Below are 26,385 nucleotides of genomic sequence, written 5' to 3' on the forward strand. Positions count from 1 at the left end.
GAGGTCCGATCCATAAACTGCTATGTGTGCACTTGATATTGCACATATGTGTTACGTTCCTTGCTTATAAATCTTGTGAATGCATTATTAACATCATCCATGGGTTGACTCGCCCCACAGATGTAAGTAAGAAATAGAAATTTAGACATCCCACTTGTCAGACTTGTGGACCGACAGGACCAAGTGCTTATGATAAAGATCTTGGGTTCGATCGCGTAAATGTAAACTTCATGATTAATAATATTGGTCGTGAAAGTCTACGTGTTAGAAACAAGTTGCTATAAGTGAGTACATATTAAGCCGTGGTATGACAAGCATCATGCCTGCCCATCTTTGTCTCGCCAGGGCTGATGTGTTTTTTCTCTACTGTACCCGGGTGTTCATTTTAGGTCAAGTCGACCTGAGGTGGCATGGGTCAAGGCTGATATTTTTTGTTCCAGTGTTGCTTTGCATGATGATCCTCGCACCGCTCCCCACACAAGCACGCACGTGTGCATACCGCGCCCCTCTCGCGCTCACTCACTGATCGAAGCCTGGAATGCTGTTGCATTGAGGAGACAACATTAAACAGCAGGACGTCTGCTTCGCTGTCCAAACCGTAGGTGGACTGAGACTAAACTTCAACACACATATGGCGTTTGTTGTTCAGGGCGAATTGAACTGGCGAACTGAATTGATAATGATTTCGCCTCCAGAGTATGCATATTGCAATAACTTAGATATCAATAGGCCTCGAGCCCATACCATGCTGCTGAGCAATTTCGACAGAGATACTCAATACTAGTCAAACCATTGCCAACACTTTTAATAATATTTTGCAAGAACTGCGATATTTTTGTTCAAGTGAACCGTTGTTGTGTGCACTTTTTGACCACAGAGCGAGGCAGACACACTGATTGGTCTCAGCCATCCATGCCCCATCCCAGTGTTTTGAATACCCCCATCATTTCGATGGCACCTGTTGGGAATAGCAGCGGCAGATGTGTGTTTGCTTGCTTGTGTTTTGACTGGCACAGCATGACTGCATATATCGAAGTGCGTTTGCAATACTTTCAGGTGTTGTCTGAAACCCTCTGGCATGCAGAGATGCGTGCATGTTCACTACCAACATCCTGAAGTCCTTTGGCATTGGTGAAGGGGGTGGGGGGGGGTGGTAGAGGCAGGATGCGGAGTTCGGGGAGTTGCCTAGGGGGACGGACGAGGCTGTCGCGATCCGGGGAGCGCTGCTCCGTGTACGTAGGGGGCACTCAATATCGACCCTTGTTATTATGCCCTCTGGCCACTCTAAGCCTGGGCAGGGGATTTAATGCAAACCAGACCTTTTTTCTTCTGTAAAATGACCGCTTCTCTGAAGAACGAGCGCACTTCCTTTGACGTTAATTCGGGCGGCATGATGCGGCCCGCACCGTTGGCTCACACAGCGGCCGCAAGGAAATTCACGGAAATCCTTTAACCACCTCACGGAAATTTGCCGTGACTCTACAGAACATCTTTTTTGGGTTTTTTTTGTCAGCAGGCACAAGACATCCCCCACCCCCATTCTCTTGCTGGCATCTTGAGAAAACAAAGTAAAACATTGGTTACATTGCAGATGGTGAGAGCTGGAGGCCTTCATCCACCAGTGGGTTAACCCTGGCTACTGAACCAATTTTTTTTGCAAAAAATACATTGTAGCCGTTAATACATTATTGATGGCTCACAATCTTCCGTAGGAATTCCAGCCCACCCCCCCGCCCAACCATGACAGTTTGAGAAAATCTAAACACTCATGTGTTTTTCATTCACCATGGTTTGGTGGTTCTGTGTTTATTTTCTCCCACAAGGATATATTACGACTGCCAGTAATATTTATCTGCATATTCACATGCTCCCATAAATACATGCCCTTTGGCAATAAACAACAGGTCATAACAGACAACGGTGATTGCAGAGTTCATGGCACACAATCTATTGGAGTTGAGCTCCAACTCCATTGTTATGGGGTCAGACTTTTCGATCACTAGCATTGGGGAATAGTTATTTCGCAGTGATGAGTTAAGGTCAAGGCTCCATATCAGCTGGGCCTGTGTAGGCCCGGCACGCCACGCGCAGTGTACCTCTGTGCTTGAACTGTGGCTATCAGTCACGGACCTACTCCCATGCACCAACGTCCAACGACCTGCAAAGATATTCGGTGAGATATTGAGCCCCGTTTACTGTAATCAGATTAGCGAAGGCAGGTGCCGTAATATCACGTGATTACATGTTGGCAGCGTGTAATCAGATTATCTTGACTTAGTGTGGCCCAATTCATGGAGTTTTAGGGTTGCCGTTCTCTAAACAAAGAGCGGCTTCAGTTAATGGGCACACAATGGACCTACTTGTTTTCAATGACGTCAGAGGATCTTCAACGTTCACTTTGAAACAGATTGGGCGTATTTCATCGTTGATGCATGTGCAGTGTTAACCAGGGTGAGCTGCTTGGCTTGAACCGTGAACCGCCAAAAAAAGTGGCTAACGCGCTATTGCTGGTCCATAGCTTCAATGACTAATATTTTTGTTTCACAATAGGTTTGCAAAAAAATTAATGGGTTGCAAAATATATCTAATCCAAAGCTATGCATGGTATTTAGCGAGCGAAAGCTTTCTGCAGAATTCTGAGCACTGGCTGAATGTCCTCGTGGTTCGAGCATTAATCTCACAACTGGAAGTCTTTAGGTTCAAATTCCGGTCAGTTGGTAATTCAACCCTTCACCCCCTGAGGTTGATAAAAACGAGTACCACTTTGGAGGTTGTCAACAATGTGTGTCCTGTGAAGTGACTGGCCCCTAGCACAGGCATTTGTAATTTCCACCAATGCCTCAGGGCAGTGAATGCTGACAATCGCTGCACAATGCTTGCTTGACTCACCAAGCCAGACCAGATTGCCTTGTGGAGAATTATATGAGTGGGAAAGAAACGTCCCGAGCAGGACTGCATGACCGTGTTGGGTGTTTAATTTGTAGCAAGTTTGGAAGAAAAAAGAAAATGGAAATTAAAAGACGATGTAGTATCTGGAAATATATAATGTTTTGTTAGGTTAAGGACACCCAATATTTTATCAAAAACAGTGCGGCGAATCTCTGCGGTCACTGACCACGTACGTGGGAGACTTCTACGGCTTCCCTTCGGCCTGCTGCGCCGATGCGGACGGCGCTTCTTCGGATGCCAACGCCGATGAATCACAGCGCTTCTGAGGCAGGGCTCGAGCATGCAAGCCGACTCACGCCATCCATCGCGCTGGCCTGTGGTGGCGCGCCCTGGGTTTGTTGGGCGGAGGGGGCTCTGGATTTATATCTGTTTTTAAGTGCAGGCGCCAACATGTTTTATTTCGGCGTGTATACGTTGTATTTTTTAAATTCCTTTATAAACAAGAGATTACATTTGCTCTGTTGGAGTTGCGGCAATTAAATAGGTGAGCGATTATTTTTCTGGTAATTTACAAATATTAGAGGAATGTTTTCCCTTTACGATGACACCATTATGTCAGTGTCACTCCACAATGGTGTTCAGTCGTGTCTGTAATCCAGCACTGTGGCAGCGGCGAGGGTTGGTGGCTCACACACAGATGTTGTGAAGCTCACTTCCCGTCGGCGTCGCGGTCGACACAACAAGTGTGGACCCCATCTGTGTGGGATACAGTATCTCCCCCATGCATGTGTGCATTTTAATTGGAGTGATCCGGTTTCCTCCAACGTGTCAGCGCTTGTCAATTGGCCGATAACGACTCAATATATGTCGAGGACCGCAGAGCTTGGCTGACTCGCCGCGTGGGCGACTCTCCCGCTCGTCCGTGGGTCCTCATTGCTCCTCTGAGTCATTCGCTCACCGAGACGAGGCCATGAACAAGGCTAATTATGTCATGGGACCTCCTTTGCCAGTACCAAAATATACTAATAGGATTTTTCCCCTTTTTTCTGGCAACAAAACTGACACCTTTTGCAAGGAATAATGTTTACATTAACCACAAAAAATTGCAGTCAAATGAAAACTAAAAAACAATACTCTGATAATTTATGCATTGTCCTTGAAACTGATTTGACTACAAGTATTGTGGTTAATGTAAACATGATTCCTTGCAAAAGGTGTCAGTTTTGTTGCCAGAAAAAAGGGGGAAACCCCTATTAGTAAGGCTAATGATGCTTTGATACTTGCAGTATTGCCTTTGTTACTGTTTGTCTTTTGACGTTCTCTGGTCTAATGAAACTAATATATAAACTAAACTGAAAGACAATAAAACCGGTGAGACAAGGCGATAAAGGAGACTCTCTTTGCTGTAGGACTAATCGTTTTCAAGGGCAATGAGTAAACTATCAGAGCACGTGCGTTTTGCATGTTTTGCCACAAGTACGCGTAGCTGATGCAGACCGATGCCTTGCAATAGCCGTGCCTATTTGGCGTTTTAACATCTTAACACTTCCCGTTTTGTTGCCAGAGAAGTGTGAAGCCTCTTCTTCTGTTTGTCCCCCCCCCCACCCTCAGCAATCATTGCACCCACATAGACATCACCAGCCCCCGTGGGCCACCCACACATCTCGTGCCAAATACTTCTGAACAGAGGCCGTCCGAGCCGAGAGACGTGCTCTGTACGTATGCACCTCGAGCCGCACGTACAGCCGGGGGGGAGGCATCCGTTTAGACTCCGTGGTCTCCAGCCCAATCCCCCACTGACGGAAGCGCCCCGCGTGAATGCGATGCGCGTGGCCTGCGCACACCGATTGTGAAACCTCCGGCTAACGCGGGCTCCTGCCAAGAGGAAACAGTCGCCCTTCTGTGCCGCAACGCTCGGCCCTGCCGCCCCTCGGTGACTCGCAGCCCTCGGCAGCGTGGCTCCCCCCGCTGGGGCTCGGCACTTGCAGCTGCCCTTGATGTAGCGGTGACTTGGGGGTCACCCGAAGGAAAAGATAACACGACGGCCGACGATTTGTAATGTGAAAAGGATCGCTAAAGAGAAGAGAGACCTTCCCCTGCTGTGCCGGCCCACTAAAGGACGTCTGTCTCCTGAACAGTTGTGCTGCTAAGAGGAGTCATCTACAATCTATGTTATTTGGAAGTATTAGAATAAAATTTACTCATTTAGGGCTCCGACACCTCGCATTCGATTCTATATCGCTCGAGGCATCTAATCATTCAACATTACTTAGCATTTGTTATAGGCTGTAGCCTGTATCCTCCAGGTTCAATTGTGCAATAAATTACGTGAACCCTACGGGTTAATGATGGCACCTAAATCTTAGAGGGTCGTCTCGAATGCGTTTCTGCATTTCGAAAAAACTCGTCGCCGAGATGGAGGAATCTGAGGTGCAGTCGCGCTGGGAACCGCCGTCACGCGTGCCTCACATCGTGAAGCGCAGTCGCAGCCGTAATGTGAACATTGAGAGTTTGCTCCAGATGAATCATTGCATGATGTCATCATATATTCTGTGGTCACGTTTCACGACGTGGCTCATGCTTCCCCTCCCCTCCTCCCAGTCATTTTCTGCGAACAGTCTCAATTCAATATAATTAGCAACAACAACAACAATGTTTAACAAAATGTAATTAAAATGTTCATATATCAGGTTACCTAATGGGCCAATCAGCTTCGCATCCTGATCATTCAACACTCGGTGAAAGAAAGTGAACCTACTTTGTACATCTACGTGGATTCCGACATCGGAAATGAAAAGCACGTGAAGATGTTTTGAGCGTGAGCCCGAAATGCATCCAGCAGACGTCGAAGAGAAACATGTATGCCCACAAATGCGCTGCCGCATGACATCAATTGTCTCCGTGTAATCTCGGGGCTTTGCAACCTTCACCATTGACTTTTGGTCTCAGATAACGAACGCTAAGTGCCACTGCTGCTGCTGCTGCGGCAATTTGTGGAGCCCGGCGGGAGAGTGGTGGCTTCTAAACACTCGGCCGTCTCCTCATTACGATGGATCCCTGCTATGATCCAGTTCTCTTGCATTGTGCGTGCACAGCCCATTGCCAATCCACTGCTAGATGAGGGCCTCCCCACGCCATGTGGGTCATGGGGGTTCGACTGCACTGAAGCGCGTCGGTGCCTGGTCGGTCATGGCGGTGAGCGAATATTTAGGAGCGGAGGAGTTCAGTTCAGCGGTGAATTTTAATGCCCTTGCCCTCTTGAGTATGCTTGGCTTGTTTCTAAAGTGTTGGGCAATTTGTCAAGTTGTGATGGTGTCATAGGATGTATTGGCCGAAGATGAAGCCCCTATGTTCTGTGCAGCCGAACCAATTACGTAGATGGTCATGAAAACAACACTATTTTTTTTTATTGTGATGCTGTCGTAACTCACCGACAAGATTAAATATTCTGCATGCTCTGTGCTTTTAGTAATGTAAACAGGTCGAGAGGGGATTGGCAGACGGCTGGTAACAATGATTGTGGATTGTGCATGTGCGCGTTTGTGTCTTTGTGTCGTTTGTGTCTTTGTGTCGTTTGTGTCTTTGTGTAGTTCGTGTCTTTGTGTAGTTTGTGTCTTTGTGTAGTCTGTGTCTTTGCAGCTCAGGCAGACTTGAATGTTGCACCGAGTGATGATTTTTTTTTGGAAAGCTGTGCTTTCCAAGACGCACACGTGATTTTGTACAGAAATTCCGATTACAAATGCAAACAGGAGTTTGTAACCGTATATCATTTTTATTTTTTTTAACCTGACAAATGGTGCCCTGTGGAATTGTGTGTAATTATGATAATCCCCTGGTATGTACAGTTGTGTGCACTTAGAGGCTTGGGATGATATTTCTGTACACTTTTGTAAACTGAGATGGGACGATAATTTTCCGTGCATTTTTATAAAACAAAAAGGATCAGAATTATAAGCTATGAATACTCCATGGAAGACATTCAGGAGAATGCTGCCTCCTCACACAACGCTGTAAGATCTGGGGCACAATTATCCCGGATTGATTTGTGTGTGGCAGAGAGATCTATTTGTGGTGGGAATCTATTACACTAAACTATTCAACAATTTTTATTATTTTACCAGGTAAGGCCCACTGAGCTAGTTATCTCTTTTTCAGAAACGACCTGGCCACAAATGATAGCTCAACGCAGTGGCTTATCATGTGGAAATGTATAGCAGCCAAATACTCTAAAAACACGTTCATTCTAATTGTGGAGGGAAAACCCGGAGGACCCGGAGAAAAAGCCACACAACCACGGGGAGAGACATGCGAACTCCAAATATAGAGGGGTCTGGGTCAGGATCGAACCCACGACCTCCTGTATACCAGGCGAGGTAGTTAACATCTCCTAGCCAACGAGTCACCCAACCTCTCTGGTGGGGCCCAAACTCTGTTGTACGGCAGACGTTTGATATAAAAGTCGGCACTTTCAGCCCAGAGGCACTGGTCAATCCTAAATGAGGGCTGGGGCAATAAGGGAGTTCCACCTCAGTATCATGACATCCCGGCACGGTTAGCCCGTCCCAAGGGCAAGACCGAGCGCTCAGGGCTCCTTATTCACCGTGCTGAGTGAAATGGTCCCACGAACAACAGAACCATCCAACCATGGACGTAGAAGCCACGTTGGCCATGCAGTGGAACGATTCTAATTCAAGTGCCTCATCCGCTCCGCCGTGTGATTTGTTTTTCCCCCGGTAGTACGCGCCGTCAGCGGAGAGAGTGTGAGCATCTGTTCTTTGGATTTAAATGAACTCCGCTTGCCAGTCTTGGCCGGTAGACTTTGAAGCAAGCGTAGCGACGTGTCATGAAACATCCGCGGAGGGCAATCGAATGCCAATTTCTGGCGAGCTAGCGATTATATTGTGTCGAGTGCAGTGGAGTACTCTTGAGCCTACCGCAACTCCTGCCTGCCATGAAAGCTCTCGTCTTGTCGGAGATTGGCCTCACAAAGATGACATCGCATCGTGTAACTATTTGTGAATCGCTTCAAGAGGCCGGATACCACTCAACACCAGATGTTCCGTGCGTGTGTCAGCAATTTTATATATTCGATAAGATAATAGGTGTTTTCCCTTTTTTATGGCAACAAAACAGGTGTTAAGATGTTAAAACACCAAACTGAAACCTTCTACAAGGAATCATGTCTGCATTAACCACAATACTTGTGGTCAGAATGCAAACAAAACACATCCTCTGATAATATATGCATTGTCTTTGAAACTGATTAGTCCACACCAGAGACAGCTTTCTTTCGGTATTGGCAAAGGAGATCCCATGATATATTCGATAAGGGTTTACTCACTGACCTGGGCTAAGTTGACTGAACTTAAGACACATTTTCATTGAGTGGGTTTTGTTGATGCGTCAGTCACGAGGCTGAGGGCTACCGACTGTGCACACTTTGTGTGCTCCTCTTGAACCACACGTGGCTTCTACGATTTGAACCGAAGTCTCAGGACAAATATTATTTAAACATGAGCACCCCTGAGCCACCCCGCGTGTTGCCATGTCGTGACAGTAAAGCATATGCTCTTCGAGGACAAATATTATTGAGCAGTTGTCCAATATTTATTTGTGATTCTAACCACACAGCCAACACATTGTGTACGTCCTGTCTCACTTAACCGCGGCCTGTGACCCTGGCACGGGGAGTGATAGATTACACTCTGCGCATTTACCCCACATGCACTTCCCGAGGTGGTTGCTAAGTGAATAAATGCACGAGGCTACACTTTGTTGTTGTGGCTGTGATGAGTCTGCCTGCCTCTGAATGTGCGGCGAGTGGCGCGCGGTCTGGAAAGACGCTCACAATTATTGGGGGCTGAGTGTGGGTTTTCGGTGATTCTTTATGTCCACTGTTGCTGAGATTCCTACCCAAGTCAGAAGTGGAAATGCCTCCTTGCCAAGGTTTTACGTTCGGGTGGTGCTGAGTGAGTGAACAGCGTAAATTAGACAATTTGTGGTTGGGGCAATCTCTGTCTCTCAAAGGCAAATGAAAGCATCTCGTTATCAAGCGGTTTTCATCATTTCCTCTTGTTCTTTTGCAGTGGTTGTTATAATGTCTGGTTTGATTTGCATACAACCTGGTTTTCGGGAAAGCCTCTTCCAGTGTCACGATGAATAACTTTGGCCAAAGTGTGCCTCCTTGTCTGACTCCTCTTCCAAGAAGTGAAACATTGGGCAAAGAAAATCGAACAAAATCTGATGAGAGTGCAGAGAAGCGTGGAGAGGTGTACGTTTGGAATGGCACCGAGAGACTTGAGGAGTATTACGGTTCAGAGAAGGAATGCTTGGGGCAAGTGCTGATAACGAACACAAGCGGGGTGGGTGGCCAGCACCACGCCCGGCCGCCTTTGTCTCCCCTTGTGGTGCCATATTCACGTCCCACAAATTAGTATCTATTTTATCACCCGGAGAAAATATGGCCAGTCGACCTCCCACCCGACCACCAATTCAACTTGCACCCTTCCGATAGCGAGCGTTGCATTCCAATTAAAGCAACAATCGACTGGTATTACATATGATTGTGTAATTATAATTTAAATATACTGCTGTATGATTATAGAATAGTGGGTCTAACACGAGATGTTTTGTTACCGACGGACAACGTTACTGCTTTGTAAAGGCCACATCCTGATCCAAGCAACGTCACATGATTAACAACATCCATCTAAGAATGTTTTCTTTCAAAAACAGCGCACGATTTATGTTTGTAAAAAGGCCATGATCCAGGATGCAAAAAACAACAACTATTTGAGTGTTCTCATAAACAACGTATGAGCTTATTGCTCACAAATCCCCCAAAAAATATGAAGTGAAAAGGGAAATTTTGGAAAATAAATGTTTTTCTTTGAGTGAATGTTTTTTTTCCAACAGGAAAACAGTTTAATTATTTAACTCTTTTCACTGGGGGAATGTTTGCGTGTACTTTTCAGCTCTTGTTAATTGTATAATTGTCCCTGGTGTTCATCCGTACATCATATCTTTCTGGCAGTATTACACTGCGAGACAGAGAGAGAGGGGGGCACGTGGATCAGGGAGCGAACATAAATCAAAGCCATCGATGATTTAGCAAATGAAAATGAAAACGTGATTGTGAAGGGAAGTTTATAGCGCCAGAAGGGGCGAGAGCCAAATCTGGTGACATAATGGAATGGCAGTCAAAGAAAAGAATGTGCATTAGAGGAAGACCACCGCTGAGATGATGATGGTGGTGGTGGTGATGGTGGTGATGGTGGTGATGGTGGTGATGGTGATGATGGTAGTGGTGATGGTGGTGGTGGTGATGGTGGTGGTGGTGATGGTGGTGGTGGTGATGGTGGTGGTGATGGTGGTGATGGTGGTAGTGGTGATGGTGGTGGTAGTGGTGATGGTGGTGATGGTGGTAGTGGTGATGGTGGTGGTGATGGTGGTGGTGGTGATGGTGGTGGTGGTGATGGTGGTGGTGATGGTGGTGGTGGTGGTGATGGTGGTGATGGTGGTGGTGGTGATGGTGGTGATGGTGGTGGTGGTGATGGTGGTCGTGATGGTGGTGGTGATGGTGGTGGTGGTGGTAGTGGTGATGGTGGTGGTGGTGATGGTGGTGGTGGTGATGGTGGTGGTGGTGATGGTGGTGGTGGTGATGGTGGTGGTGGTGATGGTGGTGGTGGTGGTGATGGTGGTGGTGGTGGTGGTGGTGATGGTGGTGGTGGTGATGGTGGTGGTGGTGGTGATGGTGGTGATGGTGGTGGTGGTGATGGTGGTGGTGATGGTGATGGTGGTTGTCGTACTTCTGTGAGAGCACTTACGATGGTAGTATCCTGGCTTGCACTCACTTTTGCGCACCAAGGGTAAGGGAATTACAAGAACATAAACAGCATTCTTTTTCGGAGACGTTTACAAAACATTTTAAGTTGTTTGTGGCCCTGTGCGGAGCGACAATTGAACTGTTTGAGAACTTTCGCGATTACAGTCGTCCCAGAGAGATGCCAGCGTTGGTTTGAAGTCAGCACAGGTGTTCGGCAGCGGTAGAGTTTATCGCCCATCTCGTTCAGCGCCACAGTCACCCCTCTTGTGTTCTGAGCTCTTTGTACATTCACCAGGACGACGGATGGGGAATTACGGTGGCATCAGCTTTGTAAAACAAGCACTTTCAGGGAAACTGAAAGCTTCAGAGTTATGGTGGTTGTATGAATACCGTGGTGCCCCTTAAAGAGCTCCCACATGCCTCACATTCATCACATGCCAATGAATGTTACAATTCGCTTTCCTTGTAAAGGCCACATACCAAAGTAACGACTCTGAGATGCGTATGGAGACGTTATGACGATAAGAGTGGGTGGTTGGTGGGTGTTATAGTATCCAGACGTGTGATTTGCTGATGATAGTTGGTACCCTGTGTATTGTGTGCACAGGACCCCGCCTGGGTGCTGCAGGACACCAAGTATGTGGAAATGTTCATGGTTGTGGACCACACAAAGGTGAGCTGGAGACGCGCACCCCTGGGGCACACGCTCAGTCAACAGTACAGTCACTCACCCACTCACTCACCACACTGCAGGTCCCTACAACAGTCACTCACCCACTCACTCACCACACTGCAGGTCCCAACACAACAGTCACTCACCCACTCACTCACCACACTGCAGGTCCCAACAACAGTCACTCACCCACTCACTCACCACACTGCAGGTCCCAACACAACAGTCACTCGCCCACTCACTCACCACACTGCAGGTCCCAACAACAGTCACTCACCCACTCACTCACCACACTGCAGGTCCCAACAACAGTCACTCACCCACTCACTCACCACACTGCAGGTCCCTACACAACAGTCACTCACCCACTCACTCACCACACTGCAGGTCCCTACACAACAGTCACTCACCCACTCACTCACCACACTGCAGGTCCCAACAACAGTCACTCACCCACTCACTCACCACACTGCAGGTCCCAACAACAGTCACTCACCCACTCACTCACCACACTGCAGGTCCCAACAACAGTCACTCACCCACTCACTCACCACACTGCAGGTCCCAACAACAGTCACTCACCCACTCACTCACCACACTGCAGGTCCCTACACAACAGTCACTCACCCACTCACTCACCACACTGCAGGTCCCTACACAACAGTCACTCACCCACTCACTCACCACACTGCAGGTCCCAACAACAGTCACTCACCCACTCACTCACCACACTGCAGGTCCCAACAACAGTCACTCACCCACTCACTCACCACACTGCAGGTCCCAACAACAGTCACTCACCCACTCACTCACCACACTGCAGGTCCCAACAACAGTCACTCACCCACTCACTCACCGCACTGCAGGTCCCAACAACAGTCACTCACCCACTCACTCACCACACTGCAGGTCCCAACAACAGTCACTCACCCACTCACTCACCACACTGCAGGTCCCAACAACAGTCACTCACCCACTCACTCACCACACTGCAGGTCCCAACAACAGTCACTCACCCACTCACTCACCACACTGCAGGTCCCAACAACAGTCACTCACCCACTCACTCACCACACTGCAGGTCCCAACAACAGTCACTCACCCACTCACTCACCACACTGCAGGTCCCAACAACAGTCACTCGCCCACTCACTCACCACACTGCAGGTCCCTACAACAGTCACTCACCCACTCACTCACCACACTGCAGGTCCCAACAACAACAGTCACTCGCCCACTCACTCACCACACTGCAGGTCCCAACAACACATTATTAAAGTCATTAATCAATTCTTTTTGCTCTTGTGCATCATGTAGACTTTATATTTGCGTGAACTTATAGGGGCTACAATATCAAAACTATAAATAAATGTAAATTAAAAAATAATCAATGTTTACACACATTATTCAATCAATGTGTGTATGGCGAGCATAGCAATCAATTGTAATGAATGATTCATTACGTCCCTACTGGATATGGATCCAGCCCCTTTTCCAGAGCACATGGCAATGCGTTCAGAGCAAGGCGCTTACAAAATTTCGAGCCATTGCAGTTGTGACTACAGCTATTTTCCTTTTTCTGTCCCAGTTAACCTCAATCATTCCGCTGGCTTGGTGCGGGGTTACATCACTGAATGGCCTGCAGACTGCACTCCAGCAGAAATAGCCCAATTTGGCTGAACCTTTTCATAAAATAAACACACATCATGTACGTGTTTTTTTTTACCGTTTTCTGTATGTTATACCCATCTCCGTCACGTCCCAATTGTTATGAAGAAAGCGCCACCGCTGTCCTGAACTCCTAACACAACATCCCCCGTAGACGTTTCCCCTGGGTTAATAATAGGCAAACAGTTCGTTAGTCCAAATAAACAACTCCCCCCCCCCCCCCGCTATAAAAATGTCAGTGCCCTTCCTTGATCTTGAAAAGGCTTGGGCGGCGTCTCGAGACATGGCGGCGTGTAAACATGCTCGCGCTGTTGCGGTGCGGTTTCGCTGCCGCAAGCGCGTTTCAAGGGGAAGAGGATGCCCAGCGACTGCGGAGACAGCGCGATGTGCAGGCCCCGCCAAAGTGTGCCACGGCCGCCGTGCCAATGTCAAGCGGCTGCTTTTCTCACATTTCGTGCATTTGTAACTTTGGAAGTGTGGCCCACGGAACGCCGTGGCGACCGCTCTGTGTTTTACGCGGCTTCGTCTGATGTTGCTCCTCCTCCAGGCACTCGTCGGCCAACCTTTAAACAGTTCGGCAAGAAAGTTTGGCACACTTATATTGCCTTGCCTCTTCCGCTGCTGTTTTGACCTCTGCAAACGATGACTTATTTTTCCATCCCATCAATATTTTTTGCATTTTGTGAGTGACTTTCCCGAAGCTGCGTGATGATTCTTCTCAGTGGTACCACCGAGTTCTGAGGTTTTGTGTCAAAAGCTGGCTGGCAAACCCAGCTCTACCAGACCTTCTAGGCCTGTGCATACTGTCGACCTACCATCCTTCTCTGGTGCTGAACCCATGATGTGTACTTACCGTCCTTCAACTGGTGCTGAACCCATACTGTCTACTTACCGTCCTTCAACTGGTGCCCAGCCCATATTCCTGCGCGGGACTCCCCTTGCCACTCAGTCAACTGCAGAGAATAAACTCTTCCTGTCCCTGTGCTTTAGTCAGCATCTTCAACTTCCTCTGGCTGCTCTTGTTAACAATCACTCACTCATAACCCGCCACAAGCCTCGGGCACGGATGCTGGGCACTGGGGTCTTAGCGTCGTGGCCAACAAACTTGATGCCAGTGGTTATTGATGGGTCCCAGGAACCTTCACATTTGTCAGCAGGAAGTGAGAATGTGGATGTAGTAAACATTATTTTTTGTATTTAGGAAGTACATAACACACGGGGTTGTGAGTATGAAATCCGACTTATTGTGATAGTTAAAAGGGATTTTGACAAACTTACATGAACCACTTTTTTTAGAAGAGTAGAAATGTCTGAGTTACCGTGTTGGTCAGAGTTTAACTCTAACAGCGCGAACAGGAAACGAACGTGAGACCTTTGAATAAGAGCTGGCTCAGAAACGTCGCGTGGCCAGAGAGGGTTGTTGGATATAATGCAGGAAGGAAGGAAGGTTCGTGAAGGGCCCGACGCGTGCGTAGGATGGAGGAGGGCGGGTTACTGAGGCAGGCGTCGGAGTGGCTCCGATAGGTCAGCGACTGAGGGGAAGACCAAACTCCAGATGGTAGGCGACCGTGAGAATGGCCCTTGAAGGGCGGGTGTCAACTTTACGACAACTGTGATATATAGAGGAAGGAAGCAATGGTGAGGTGTGGTGACATCAAAGACGTTGAACACGATGACCTATTGACCTCTTGTCTGGAAAATGTGCAGTGTTTGGACAAACGTGGAACACCGTGGTTATAGACCGAGTTACCTCATCGTTGTGTTCGGGTTCTCTCGTCTCACGTGACTCGCCCTCAGCTGTGCCCCTCGTTAAACAGCCTGACGGAGCCTCGGCAATTAACACCGAACCCTAACGGTCCTTCAGATGCGTTCCGCACGCTTTGAGATGCACTCCTGCGGCCGTCTGGAATGCTCTCCCTTCCGATATTAGGAAGCCGCTGGAGCTATGCACTTTTAAATCTAGATTGAAAACTCATTTTATTTCAAACTGCTTTTTTGTCTTTAGATTGTTGTCTTTTCCCCGCACCTCCGTTTAGCACGGTTGGCTACGTACGGTGCGAAAGAAGTTCTACATGCATACGCACGATCTTAAAAATGTCTCGTCTTAATTTCTACATTTTGATTGTTTGTGCGTATCGCACAGTACAGAAGTCGCTGCCCTGAGCTCGCTCTCCACGTGTACTCGATGTGCGTGCTGCAAGGCCACGTTGCTAAGTTACAGGAAATGTAATTTGTACAAGACTACATTTTTTTACTCTGAAAGCTGCGCGTTGCGGATTTCAGAAAGAAAAACAAATCCACGTTAATTTGTTTTACTTTGTGCAGTCATTTATGAGCGGCCAGGCTAAGGCCGTCGGACGCATTGGAAAAGTTGAGCAAAGTTTGTTGAGGGTGGCTTCCTGCATTCAAAACCCAGCTGAGTGCACTGCAATGGGGCAAAAGCCCTTCAGCCACCATGCTGCCAACTCAGGAATCACAGTTGTCATGTACGGCGTTTCATATTGCTTGAGTGAATGTCTTCTTATGAAATGAAGAAAAAAAATCCCATATATTTTCTAATAAATATCGGCTTATATGGTAATGCGGACCTCTTTTGTCTGACACTTCATATCATATGTTGTACAAGTTCACCGAAGGAGCAGCTTGTTGCTGTCACGTTTGCCGCGTCTGAGCCGAGCGCCGTGTTGCTGGTGCGTGCTCCCCACAGTACAAGATGCAAAACAGAAGCATGGAGCGGGTCCGACAGCGGATGCTGGAGGCTGCAAACCACATGGACAAGGTACGGTCACCGCTCCACAGTCCGTGTGAGTGTGCAGGTCCAGTTCGGAAGCTCCTGTCCACCACCAGCCAGGGGATAGCGGCAGCCGTAGAGAGATACACGATATGTATGCAAACGTCTCTTCATGCGCACTCAAGCACCCTTCTCTATGTTTTACATTAAGAATGGTGCACCACTCCGTAACACGTGGGCCACTAACCTCGAGTGTACATCCCCACCGAGCTGCGAGAGCCAGGGCATGGCGTGAAGCCATCTCCTTCCTCGACTCCGACAATCGTCGGAGCGATGTTTCACAAACTCTACTCCCGCTTACCCCCAAAACTACCGGGCGTGCGTACAACCTGCAGTTGACCTTTTGAAAGCCACGGTCACCGTGCAGAGGTGCCCGAAGCCCCCAAAACCCAAGTGGCCGGAGACCAGCGGCACTTCATCTTCTTGGTTCTTTCGGTAAAGTCACGTAGAAGGAAAGTAATAAAATAATAAAAATAAAACATAATAAAATATTATTTTATTACTTTCCTTCTACGTGACTTTACCGAAAGAACCAAGAAGATGAATCCCTGCAGTCACGAAAGCTTTAAATCGAAAATTAAAACCAGCGGCACTGTCCAGAAAGCCACGTGCTGTGGCCTGCAGTGCTACGGTTGGACACGGTATGGAGGCGTTGAAAGAGTCAGTGTGGCAGACCGAGTCCTCAGCACGGGTGGAAGGAATCAAGGAGTGCAGTTCGTGGGAACGGTAACCACATGCTGCTGTTCCCTTGTGCAGCGTAATGAGTTGCCTGCCACGTGTCTGTCGTCTAATTACTTCGGCTGTTGCTACATTTATCCGCAGAACTGGAATAGAGTAAATAATGTGAACAAAGTGATCTGATGGTTTTGTTTTGCGGTCATCGGTAACTGCTGAGACGAGCAGCTCAATACATTTCATCATCTGGTTCATCATCACACGACTGCCTGGGATTGAACCCAGGATCTCAGCTGGGCTGTTCCCTGACACAGAGAAATGATGAAAGTCTTGAGGCTCCCAGCCACTCTGGAAATGTAACGTACATTTATTAGTGGGAGCCAGTCTCCTTACAGGACATCAGCCCTTTGACTAAGAGAGTGTTTGTCTGCTTTTAAGAGCACGCAATCGAGTATAATGGTACATGTTTACATACAAGGGTCTACAAACATTAGTGCCTCTAAGAGCATGTGTTGGGGCACGAAGGCCCATGTCGTCGTTTAATAAGAGGGCAATTGACTGGTACGGGACAATGTACAAGGCTCGGCCAGTGAGCAATTCCCCCAGGCAAAAGCACACTTGGCACAGTGCGTTGCTCTGTAGTAATTCCCTTCTCGTTTTCTCTCGTCTGCCACCCCACACCCCTCAATCGTCACCAGCCCCCAACCACACATCAAGCCACTGTGGTGCTGCTGTGTGTGTGTTACTGCTGTGTGTGTTACTGCTGTGTGTGTTACTGCTGTGTGTGTTACTGCTGTGTGTGTTACTGCTGTGTGTGTCAGTGCTGTGTGTGTGTTACTGCTGTGTGTGTTACTGCTGTGTGTGTCAGTGCTGTGTGTGTTACTGCTGTGTGTGTCAGTGCTGTGTGTGTTACTGCTGTGTGTGTCAGTGCTGTGTGTGTCAGTGCTGTGTGTGTTACTGCTGTGTGTGTTACTGCTGTGTGTGTCAGTGCTGTGTGTGTTACTGCTGTGTGTGTCAGTGCTGTGTGTGTTACTGCTGTGTGTGTCAGTGCTGTGTGTGTTACTGCTGTGTGTGTCGTGCTGTGGTGTTGTTACTGCTGGTGTGTGTCAGTGCTGTGTGTGTTACTGCTGTGTGTGTAGTGCTGTGTGGTTACTGCTGTGTGTGTCAGTGCTGTGTGTGTCATTGCTGTGTGGTCAGTGCTAGTGTGTGTACTGCTGTGTGTGTTACTGCTGTGTGTGTCAGTGCTGTGTGTGTCAGTGCTGTGTGTGTCAGTGCTGTGTGTGTCAGTGCTGTGTGTGTCAGTGCTGTGTGTGTTACTGCTGTGTGTGTTACTGCTGTGTGTGTCAGTGCTGTGTGTGTCAGTGCTGTGTGTGTCAGTGCTGTGTGTGTCAGTGCTGTGTGTGTCAGTGCTGTGTGTGTTACTGCTGTGTGTGTCAGTGCTGTGTGTGTCAGTGCTGTGTGTGTCAGTGCTGTGTGTGTTACTGCTGTGTGTGTCAGTGCTGTGTGTGTCAGTGCTGTGTGTGTTACTGCTGTGTGTGTCAGTGCTGTGTGTGTCAGTGCTGTGTGTGTCAGTGCTGTGTGTGTTACTGCTGTGTGTGTCAGTGCTGTGTGTGTCAGTGCTGTGTGTGTCAGTGCTGTGTGTGTTACTGCTGTGTGTGTCAGTGCTGTGTGTGTCAGTGCTGTGTGTGTTACTGCTGTGTGTGTCAGTGCTGTGTGTGTCAGTGCTGTGTGTGTCAGTGCTGTGTGTGTTACTGCTGTGTGTGTCAGTGCTGTGTGTGTCAGTGCTGTGTGTGTCAGTGCTGTGTGTGTTACTGCTGTGTGTGTCAGTGCTGTGTGTGTCAGTGCTGTGTGTGTTACTGCTGTGTGTGTCAGTGCTGTGTGTGTCAGTGCTGTGTGTGTCAGTGCTGTGTGTGTCAGTGCTGTGTGTGTCAGTGCTGTGTGTGTCAGTGCTGTGTGTGTCAGTGCTGTGTGTGTCAGTGCTGTGTGTGTCAGTGCTGTGTGTGTTACTGCTGTGTGTGTTGCTGCTGTGTGCTTCTGTTGAGTGGTTCCGGGTGAACGCATTGAACATTCTTTCACAATCGTACATTGTGCAACACAAGACCGTATTCCTTCTCTCTGAGCCATTTCCTGGCTGAGTGGTAGCATATATTTTGTATTGTGTGGAGGCTTACTCTTTGCCCACATCATTACTACATCCTTGAGATCCATGCTGGACGCCGTCCTTGAGGTCTGGATGTTGCAGCAACTGAAGCTGAATGGGACTTGCGATGTGTGTCCATCAGTGAACTTCATTCAGAGCTGCTGAGAGCCCCACTGCGAGAGGGACTTGGTGCCCAGCAGGGCACGAGTGAAGGTGGCCCCCAGCTCAAACAATCATCGGGCGCTGCTCATCTGCTCATGGGAGCCCCCGCGAATTCCACATTCCCATGGGAATGGCCACGTTTTTATTGAGAGGTCAACCACTGATGACTTCCCAAAAAAAACTACGGATTTTTTTTAATATTTGGATGAAGTAGTAGTTCTGCAATATCAACTTCCACCGACCATTCTGTAACATGGCATGGTCCTTTGTTGTGCAACACAGCATGGCGCCCATAGCACAGCTGAAATAGAATTGGAAAAAGGCAGAAATACAAAATCAAGTGACTACTTCTCATTCCTAGTCTGCCTTGAACTCCAATCTTGTGTAAGTATCCACACCTTCCTTGCTTGTAATGATGTTTAACCTGAACAAGTTCACGTATCATCTGAGTATTGCATGCATTGACACCTTCCTCTCCCTGTCTGTACAAACACACCCAGCTACGTGGCATTAAATACAACCAACAGCCAGAGATTCGCGTCTATTCCATCTCCAGAATAGCAAAGCAACGATAACGTGCCGTCCACATCGTTGGCCCTGCAGACCGTTCCGTCTCCAGCAGCGCTCGCTTATAACGAGACGGGGAAAATAAGCCGGAGCGTTTCGACCTCTCCGAGTCTCATCAGCACAGCGTGGACCCCCCACGTTGCGCGTGCTGTGTGCTGCGTGCTGTGTGTGCGTGCTGCGTGTGGCGCGTGCGTGATGCGTGCTGTGTGTGCGTGCTGCGTGTGGCACGTGCTGTGTGCTGTGTGTGGCGCGTGCGTGATGCGTTCTGTGTGTGGCGCGCGCGTGCTGTGTGTGCGTGCTGCATGCTGAGTGCTGTGTATGGAGCGTGCGTGATGCGTGCTGCGTGTGCGTGCGTGCTGTGCGTGCTGTGTGTGGTGCGTACGTGCTGTGTGTGCGTGCTGCGTGTGCGTGATGCGTGCTGTGTGTGTGCGTGATGCGTGCTGTGTGTGGCGCGTGCGTGCTGTGTGTGCGTGATGCGTGCTGTGTGTGCGTGATGCGTGCTGTGTGTGGCGCGTGCGTGATGCGTGCTGTGTGTGGCGCGTGCGTGCTGTGCGTGGCGGGCGCAGCTGTACCGGCCGCTGCGCGTGCGCGTGGCGCTCGTGGGCCTCGAGGTGTGGAGTGCGGGCGACCGCGCCAACGTCAGCGCGGACGCCAACGCGACGCTCAAGGGCTTCCTGGCGTGGAGGCGCCGCGAGCTGGCCCCGCGCGCCACCCACGACCACGCGCAGCTCGTCACGTGAGGGCCGCGCTGCGAAACGTCGTGCGACGCGGCCGGCATCGAGCGTTGCGGAGCGCAGCAGCAAGTCGCGAGGCACCGCAAAGTGCTGCATTCGGATTAAAGAATGTTTATTTATACCGCGGAAGGAATCCGGTGAGCTCTAAAGCTCTTTGTCGCAGATGTCCAGTAGGAGCACGGGGTAAGAGCGTGACAGCAACAAACAATGCAAAAACATGGCATTGGTGCAAAGTACAAGAAAGGTAAACAAATCACCCAAACACAAACAAATGAAACTGAGCCATCGCCATTCCACCAGGCAAAGCCCACTGGGGTATTTACTTGTTTTTCAGAAGCGACCTGGTCATCACAAATGGTAGCAGCGAAACGAAGTGGCCCCATCACATGGACATTGATAACATTGCTCAGCACGGCGATGTCACAGCACGTGGCAGTGCGGGACTGTGAATGGGCTGCATCGCACAGCGCAGACCTGCGTTGTATGGCACAGCACGATGTTGCACGGCATTACACACCTGCGATTAGCACGGCTGGCTATGCACGGTGCGAAAGAAGTTCAACATATTCTTTTGTTTCTGTCGGCAAATCACGTAGATATAAAAAATATAAAAAGAAAGTGAATGCAAATAATAAATAAATAATAACTCAGGACGACCGCTTGTGTTGCGATCGAAACGTCGTGTCTCATTTATTTTATTTTTTATTATTTTTCTATCTACGTGACTTTACCGAAAGAACCAAACAATAGGAATTCCTGCAGTCACGAAAGTTTTAAGTCAAAATTTAAGTTCAACATATGCACGCACACACACACGTGTGGCACGTGCGTTGAAGAGTACGTACGCAGTGTACCCACGTTGCGTGGTGTTCAGGATAGACAGTCGTGCCCGTGGCGCCTGACTGGCCTAGGCTAGACAAGGAGGAGCGTATTATACATGGCTACAGCTACGTTCATATGTAGCCATAGCTTTATCCTATTCTTAGGTTTTTTCGGTAAAGTCACGTAGGTAAAAAAAATTAGTGAATAAAATTAAAATAAGATAAAAAAACACGACGTTTCGGAGGCAACACAAGCCTCCGTCTTCAGGTGGAACCGTCACAGCACGATAGCTGTATCAAGTAAGATACAGCTATCATGTTGCCTCCGAAACGTCGTGTTTTGTATTTTATTTTTATTTTACTTTTATTAATTTCAATTTTACCGAAGAAAACCTAAGAATATGAATCCTTGCTGTCACGAAAGCTTCAAATCTAGAATTAGCTTTATCCTAGCATATACATGGGATGGCTACCTGTACATGTATCAATGGCTCCGTGTACATACAGCCTTGCATTGGCGTTGTAAGGACCGTGTCTGGGCTTGCCTCTACGAGGCAATGCAGGTACCTTGGGCCATCCGTTGTGGCGTCAACACCAGCATTGGGGCGGATTCAGTCGATTAGGCATCAATGGTGAATTGCCATTCTGGCTGGCTGGAATCAGTGATGCTTTGCCAAGTTAAGCATAGCCAAAGCTAAGCTAGAATCGTCAAAGATTTTCAATAGAATCTCATTCTATTCCAAGAATCTTCAATGGCAGAATTCCTGTTAGGGTCCCACGTTCAAATGTTCGTTTGAACACGGGAACGGCCCTTGGCATTCCTGTAGGAATTATCCACGGTGGAATTGTAGGCGAGGAATGACTCATGAGGGAATTACCCAGCGTGAAACCTCCGCGAATCCAGTGCACAAACATTGGAACGCTCCCTGCCGGCATTGCTGCTGCTGCTGCTGTTATTTGACCGGGGCCGTTTCCTCTCGTGCGTGTTACACGTGGCCGTTGCGTAGTGTGCATGGCACGCACGCCCGTGCGCTCACGGCCGTGTGTTACGGACTGCGCGTGCAGCCGTCGCAGCGGCGGTCACAACATCCCGGACGCGTCACGTCGACGGCCACCGAAATTACCGCAATTGGCGTCCTAACCCCACGAGCGCAGGACGTAATCGCAATGCACCGCCAGCTGAAAGTCATTAGCGTACATTTCTATGATTGCGGTTTAAATTTCTCAAGTGGCATGTTGGTGTTAGCTTTTACAAGCGCAATGACTCATAAGTTGTTTGACAAAAGTCCCGTGCTGTGTTGGGCTCTGGCACTCGTTTATGTTGGTAAAAGTCCTTTTGCGGGGAGGGGGGGAGGGGTGCATGGGGAGGCTTTTCGAAGACAGGCGTTGGAGTGGTGATGGGTCTGTGACTATTTTGTTGGGCTGATAATATTTGGTTGCCTCGATCATGGGGAAGGTATCTGTGGAAACTTAGATTTCGCCAACTGTGATTAATGAGTCCATTAAGCATACTAAGTAAATGAGCTCATGACAATGTACGTATCATTGTAATGCATACATGCATACATACGTGCGTGCGTACATACGAGAACGCTGCTTTTTCCGACGTAATGTTCAGTCAAGGCTGGCCGGTCTCTATTTTTGTTGAACTAAATCTTGGAGAGAAATTGTCCACCGATGGAATTGCCAACTGATTAAGCATCGACACATGTAGTTCCACCTCACGTCACCGCGCGCCTAACCGTGGGGCGTAACTTTGAGTCTGCGCGTGTCCACTCACGACCCTACGGTCCTGCTGGAGCCTCTGCCTGCACACCATCGCCCGTGAGCTGCGTGTTTGCTGCTGCACTCCTGTGCCACCAAAGTTGAATTCTTGCCTGATGCACATTCTAATCAGTGGCAATTGACATGTTAAACTCCCTAAGGTCGTGGTAATATGCATTGGGTCTTTTGGTAAAGCCACGTGACTTTACCGAAAGAGCCAAAGACTATGAATTCCCGCAGTCACGAAAGTTTTAAGTCAAGAAATATAATATTATCAGTCTCCCTGTCAAGTTGTCTATACAAATTGACGCAAGCGCGTTGTTTGCCTGTCCACCTCTTTTTGTTTCTTACCCTTCTAGCTTATTACTGGCAGCCCTTGTCCCTGCAGTCTATAGGCTGAAGCCAATGGCCTTAGCATGTGGCGTCTGTGTGTGTGTCAGTGGTGTGCAGTTCGAGGGCGTGACGGTGGGGCTGGCACCAGTGGCTGGCATGTGTGGGCAGAACAGCGGCGCCGTCAGCGAGGTGAGGCCCTCCGCGCTGGCGTCATGGCGCACGGCCCGCGGTGTGTCTGCGTGTGCTGCACAATTCAGAAGTACCGGGTACAGGCAGAAAGACAGAAAGGCAAGCGGACTGTCCTCTATTCAACACAGGCAATAGCCCCATTGAAGCAGCACGTTTAATTCGGAAGGAATGTCTTAAGTGTTGTGTCAGATCATCAAGTGAGAATGACGCTGGGATCTTCCATGGTCTCAGTGGGCCCGCCCTTGCTTCCAAATTAAGTTCAAAAATTAAATCCCACGTTGGCATCCCACTGTAAAAACCAGAATTGGTTGTGTAATGGGTTGATACTGTCAGCAGTTATTAAAGACTGAAACATAAATGATCGTATAAATGAGGCTTTCTGACTTAATTCGGTATCGCCAACAGTTGAGTTCAGTGCTATCGTGTTGCCGAGCCCGGCGACAGCTGCTTCGTCAGCAGCAGCAGCAGTGCAGAGGGAAGGCCCTGAGGCCACCGGCGACTCTCGCCAGGGGCCCTCGTCAGCAGTGCGCCACGCGGTCTGTCGCTGGGCACGTGCACAGAGTCGGGTCACGTGGACCCCGGGCGTGGAGGTCGGCAGCGGACAGACCCTGCCGGGTACGGAGCCCTGGGCCGGCGTGGCAGCTTGAAGCGAGGAAGACGAATAGTCGGGGAGGAAGAAGTGGCCCTCGATGTCTTGGGAGGACAGTTCCTCTCGTCACCTCGATCACGTGGACAAGTGCCAAGTGTGACACCTGGATCACGTCGTTGAGCACCAGTGTGGCACCTTCATAACATCGACGAGTGCAACGTGCAATGTGGAACGTGCCAAATACCATGTTTGACACAGCCAGTCAAAACCGTCCATCTCGCCTTGCCTCTTCAGTCATCAATCAAATGAAAGTGTCACGTGTGCTTTATCACGCCGGTGTTATTGCTTGCTAGTGCAATTTTTTTCCAACCGAAATACGTGGTCTGACACACAAGATCAATTCCAAATCATATTGGCTTCAAAAACTTACGTGTTAATTGTGTGATATGTCAGTAGTGGTTGTCCTGTGGATAAAAGCGCCACTGCAATGAGAATGTGGAATTTCCATCTCTGGCCGAAGGCCTCCAGCGGAGATGAGCAACACGTAACGCTCATTTGAGAACGGAGACAATGTGACTTGACGTTTGACTCGGGCCCACCTTACAGAGCAGGGCACCGAATAGGGGCATCGATGTTGCAGATGTTTGCATGGGATTTTATGTGTGCATCGTTTTTATTTCCCATTAAAAAGCCACGAGACTTCCCTCTTGTGCCCACGCCATAGCCTCAGGTGTACCGTTGCCTACTTGAGCTGAGCCTCACGCTAAAGTGCAGAGCGCCTCCGCATCTCCGTGGCTACAGAAGGCACAATGTCCGTGCGGCGAGCAGGACCACAGCTACAACGTGCTGGGCCTGGCGTCCACCATGGCCCACGAGATGGGCCACAACCTCGGCATGAGCCACGACTCGACGGAGCGCCGCTGTCACTGCGAGGCCACGGAGGAGCAGGGAGGCTGCGTGCTCGCGCCGCGGCTCAAGTCAGTTGACGCGCGGCGCACGCACTCGCTTGCAGCACGAGTGTACACAGCACGCACGCGTCACGAGCACACGCTGACAGAATGAGTGTACGCTTCACGCACACATCACTAGCACACACGCGCACACATCACGTGTGCACACGTCACCCGTGCCACACGTCACGTGAGTGATGTTATCATAAAGGATCCACGTGTGTGTGTGTGTGCAGGCACGGCTTCCCCGTGGGTTTCAGCAGCTGCAGTGTGCAGGACCTGCATGGCTTCCTGCAGGCCGGTGGGGGGCCCTGTCTCTACAACGAGCCCCTCCCGGACGCGCTCTATGGGGGGCCCGTGTGCGGAAACCTCTTCCTGGAGCCCGGGGAGACGTGCGACTGCGGCACGGTCGAGGTATGTACTTATGTGTGTACGTGCGTACGTTGAACTTATTTCGCACCGTACGTAGCCAACCGTGCTAATCGGAGGTGCGGGGGAAGGACAACAAACCAACACACAAAACTCAGTTTCAAAAAATTGTATTTTTTCAATCTCGCAGTGAAGCTTTCATCGTTAAAACGGTGGCGGCATCGGCACCGTTATTTCAGACTTTCAGATGTTCCACGCCAATTCAATATACAAACAATGTCAAGAGGTCATCACGCCCAATTGCATTCGTGACAAAACTCGTGACCTCCGAGGCTTGCTCTTACGATGTCCCATCATCTGGCCTTTGGGTTTATCCCTTGGTTAGGCTACAAAACCACACTTGGGAGTGATATTGGTAACTATGATTATTGTAACAACAATAATATCCATATTCAGTACCATTTTCCCCATCATAATTTATCTTCAAAGGCACAGGCATAGCCATCGTCATTGTCATCACCATCGTGTCTACAGTTATCATTAACATCTATAAAATCATCATCATCTCCAGTCTTCATTATCTCATCAAGAAAAGGTCTTAAACTCAACTAGAGCCACATTTGCAACTGTGACATGCAACTGTGTGATATGTAACAATGTATTGTAACTACGATTTGATAGCTGGGAATTTGCAAGTGCAATCTATCCTTCGTATAATTTTTTGTTACTTATCGCGGTTACTTATTTTTCTATACTCTGTTTTGTTCGCGTTTGCGTGATTGTCTGATGTATCTCGCCACGTCACTGCCTCCGTAACGTATCAACATTGCCGACCCCAGCTTGCGCATGACACCTGCAACAGCGAGCTGCTTCAGAGCTCACCGGGCCCTCCCAGTTTAAATCAAACTCCTCTGTCCATCTGCCTCGGCCACCATTACCGTCGCCATAACCACGATCGCCGTCGGCGTCAATCCCCAACGGACCGTCATCTTCGAAATCGCGGCCGTTCCCCTGCCCTTACTCACCGGTGGCGTGCTGAAAGCCGATACCGTGATGAACGACCTTCTATATTTCATCCGCGCCGCTCTCCGCTTGCCACGGGCCGTATATCGCGCCGTGGCACCGCGTGCACGACCTCCCTGCGGGCACAACCAACGCAGTTCATCGCCAGCGCCAGACAACTTTGTTAATGGGAGTGCCGCGCTGTTCACTCTGCACGTTGAAGGGTGTCTCCCCGTGCAAGGTG

At 49.1% G+C, this 26,385-nt stretch overlaps 1 protein-coding gene across 2 annotated transcripts in view; it reads left to right on the forward strand.

The window, feature by feature from the left end:
• LOC133343269 (disintegrin and metalloproteinase domain-containing protein 12-like) overlaps positions 1–26,385 on the forward strand; it is a 79,764-nt gene that overhangs the window by 24,060 nt on the left and 29,319 nt on the right. For both annotated transcript variants that reach the window (XM_061552726.1, XM_061552725.1), the window contains 6 exons: positions 11,322–11,387; positions 15,763–15,834; positions 19,957–20,126; positions 23,150–23,231; positions 24,649–24,797; positions 25,007–25,184. In XM_061552726.1, coding sequence (XP_061408710.1) covers positions 11,322–11,387; positions 15,763–15,834; positions 19,957–20,126; positions 23,150–23,231; positions 24,649–24,797; positions 25,007–25,184 — 717 coding nt within the window. The remainder of the gene's footprint in view (positions 1–11,321; positions 11,388–15,762; positions 15,835–19,956; positions 20,127–23,149; positions 23,232–24,648; positions 24,798–25,006; positions 25,185–26,385) is intronic.

Source organism: Lethenteron reissneri, chromosome 17 (genome assembly GCF_015708825.2).
Source record: "Lethenteron reissneri isolate LAM-NWPU_2019-01 chromosome 17, ASM1570882v1, whole genome shotgun sequence".
Taxonomy (NCBI): Eukaryota; Metazoa; Chordata; class Hyperoartia; order Petromyzontiformes; family Petromyzontidae; genus Lethenteron; species Lethenteron reissneri.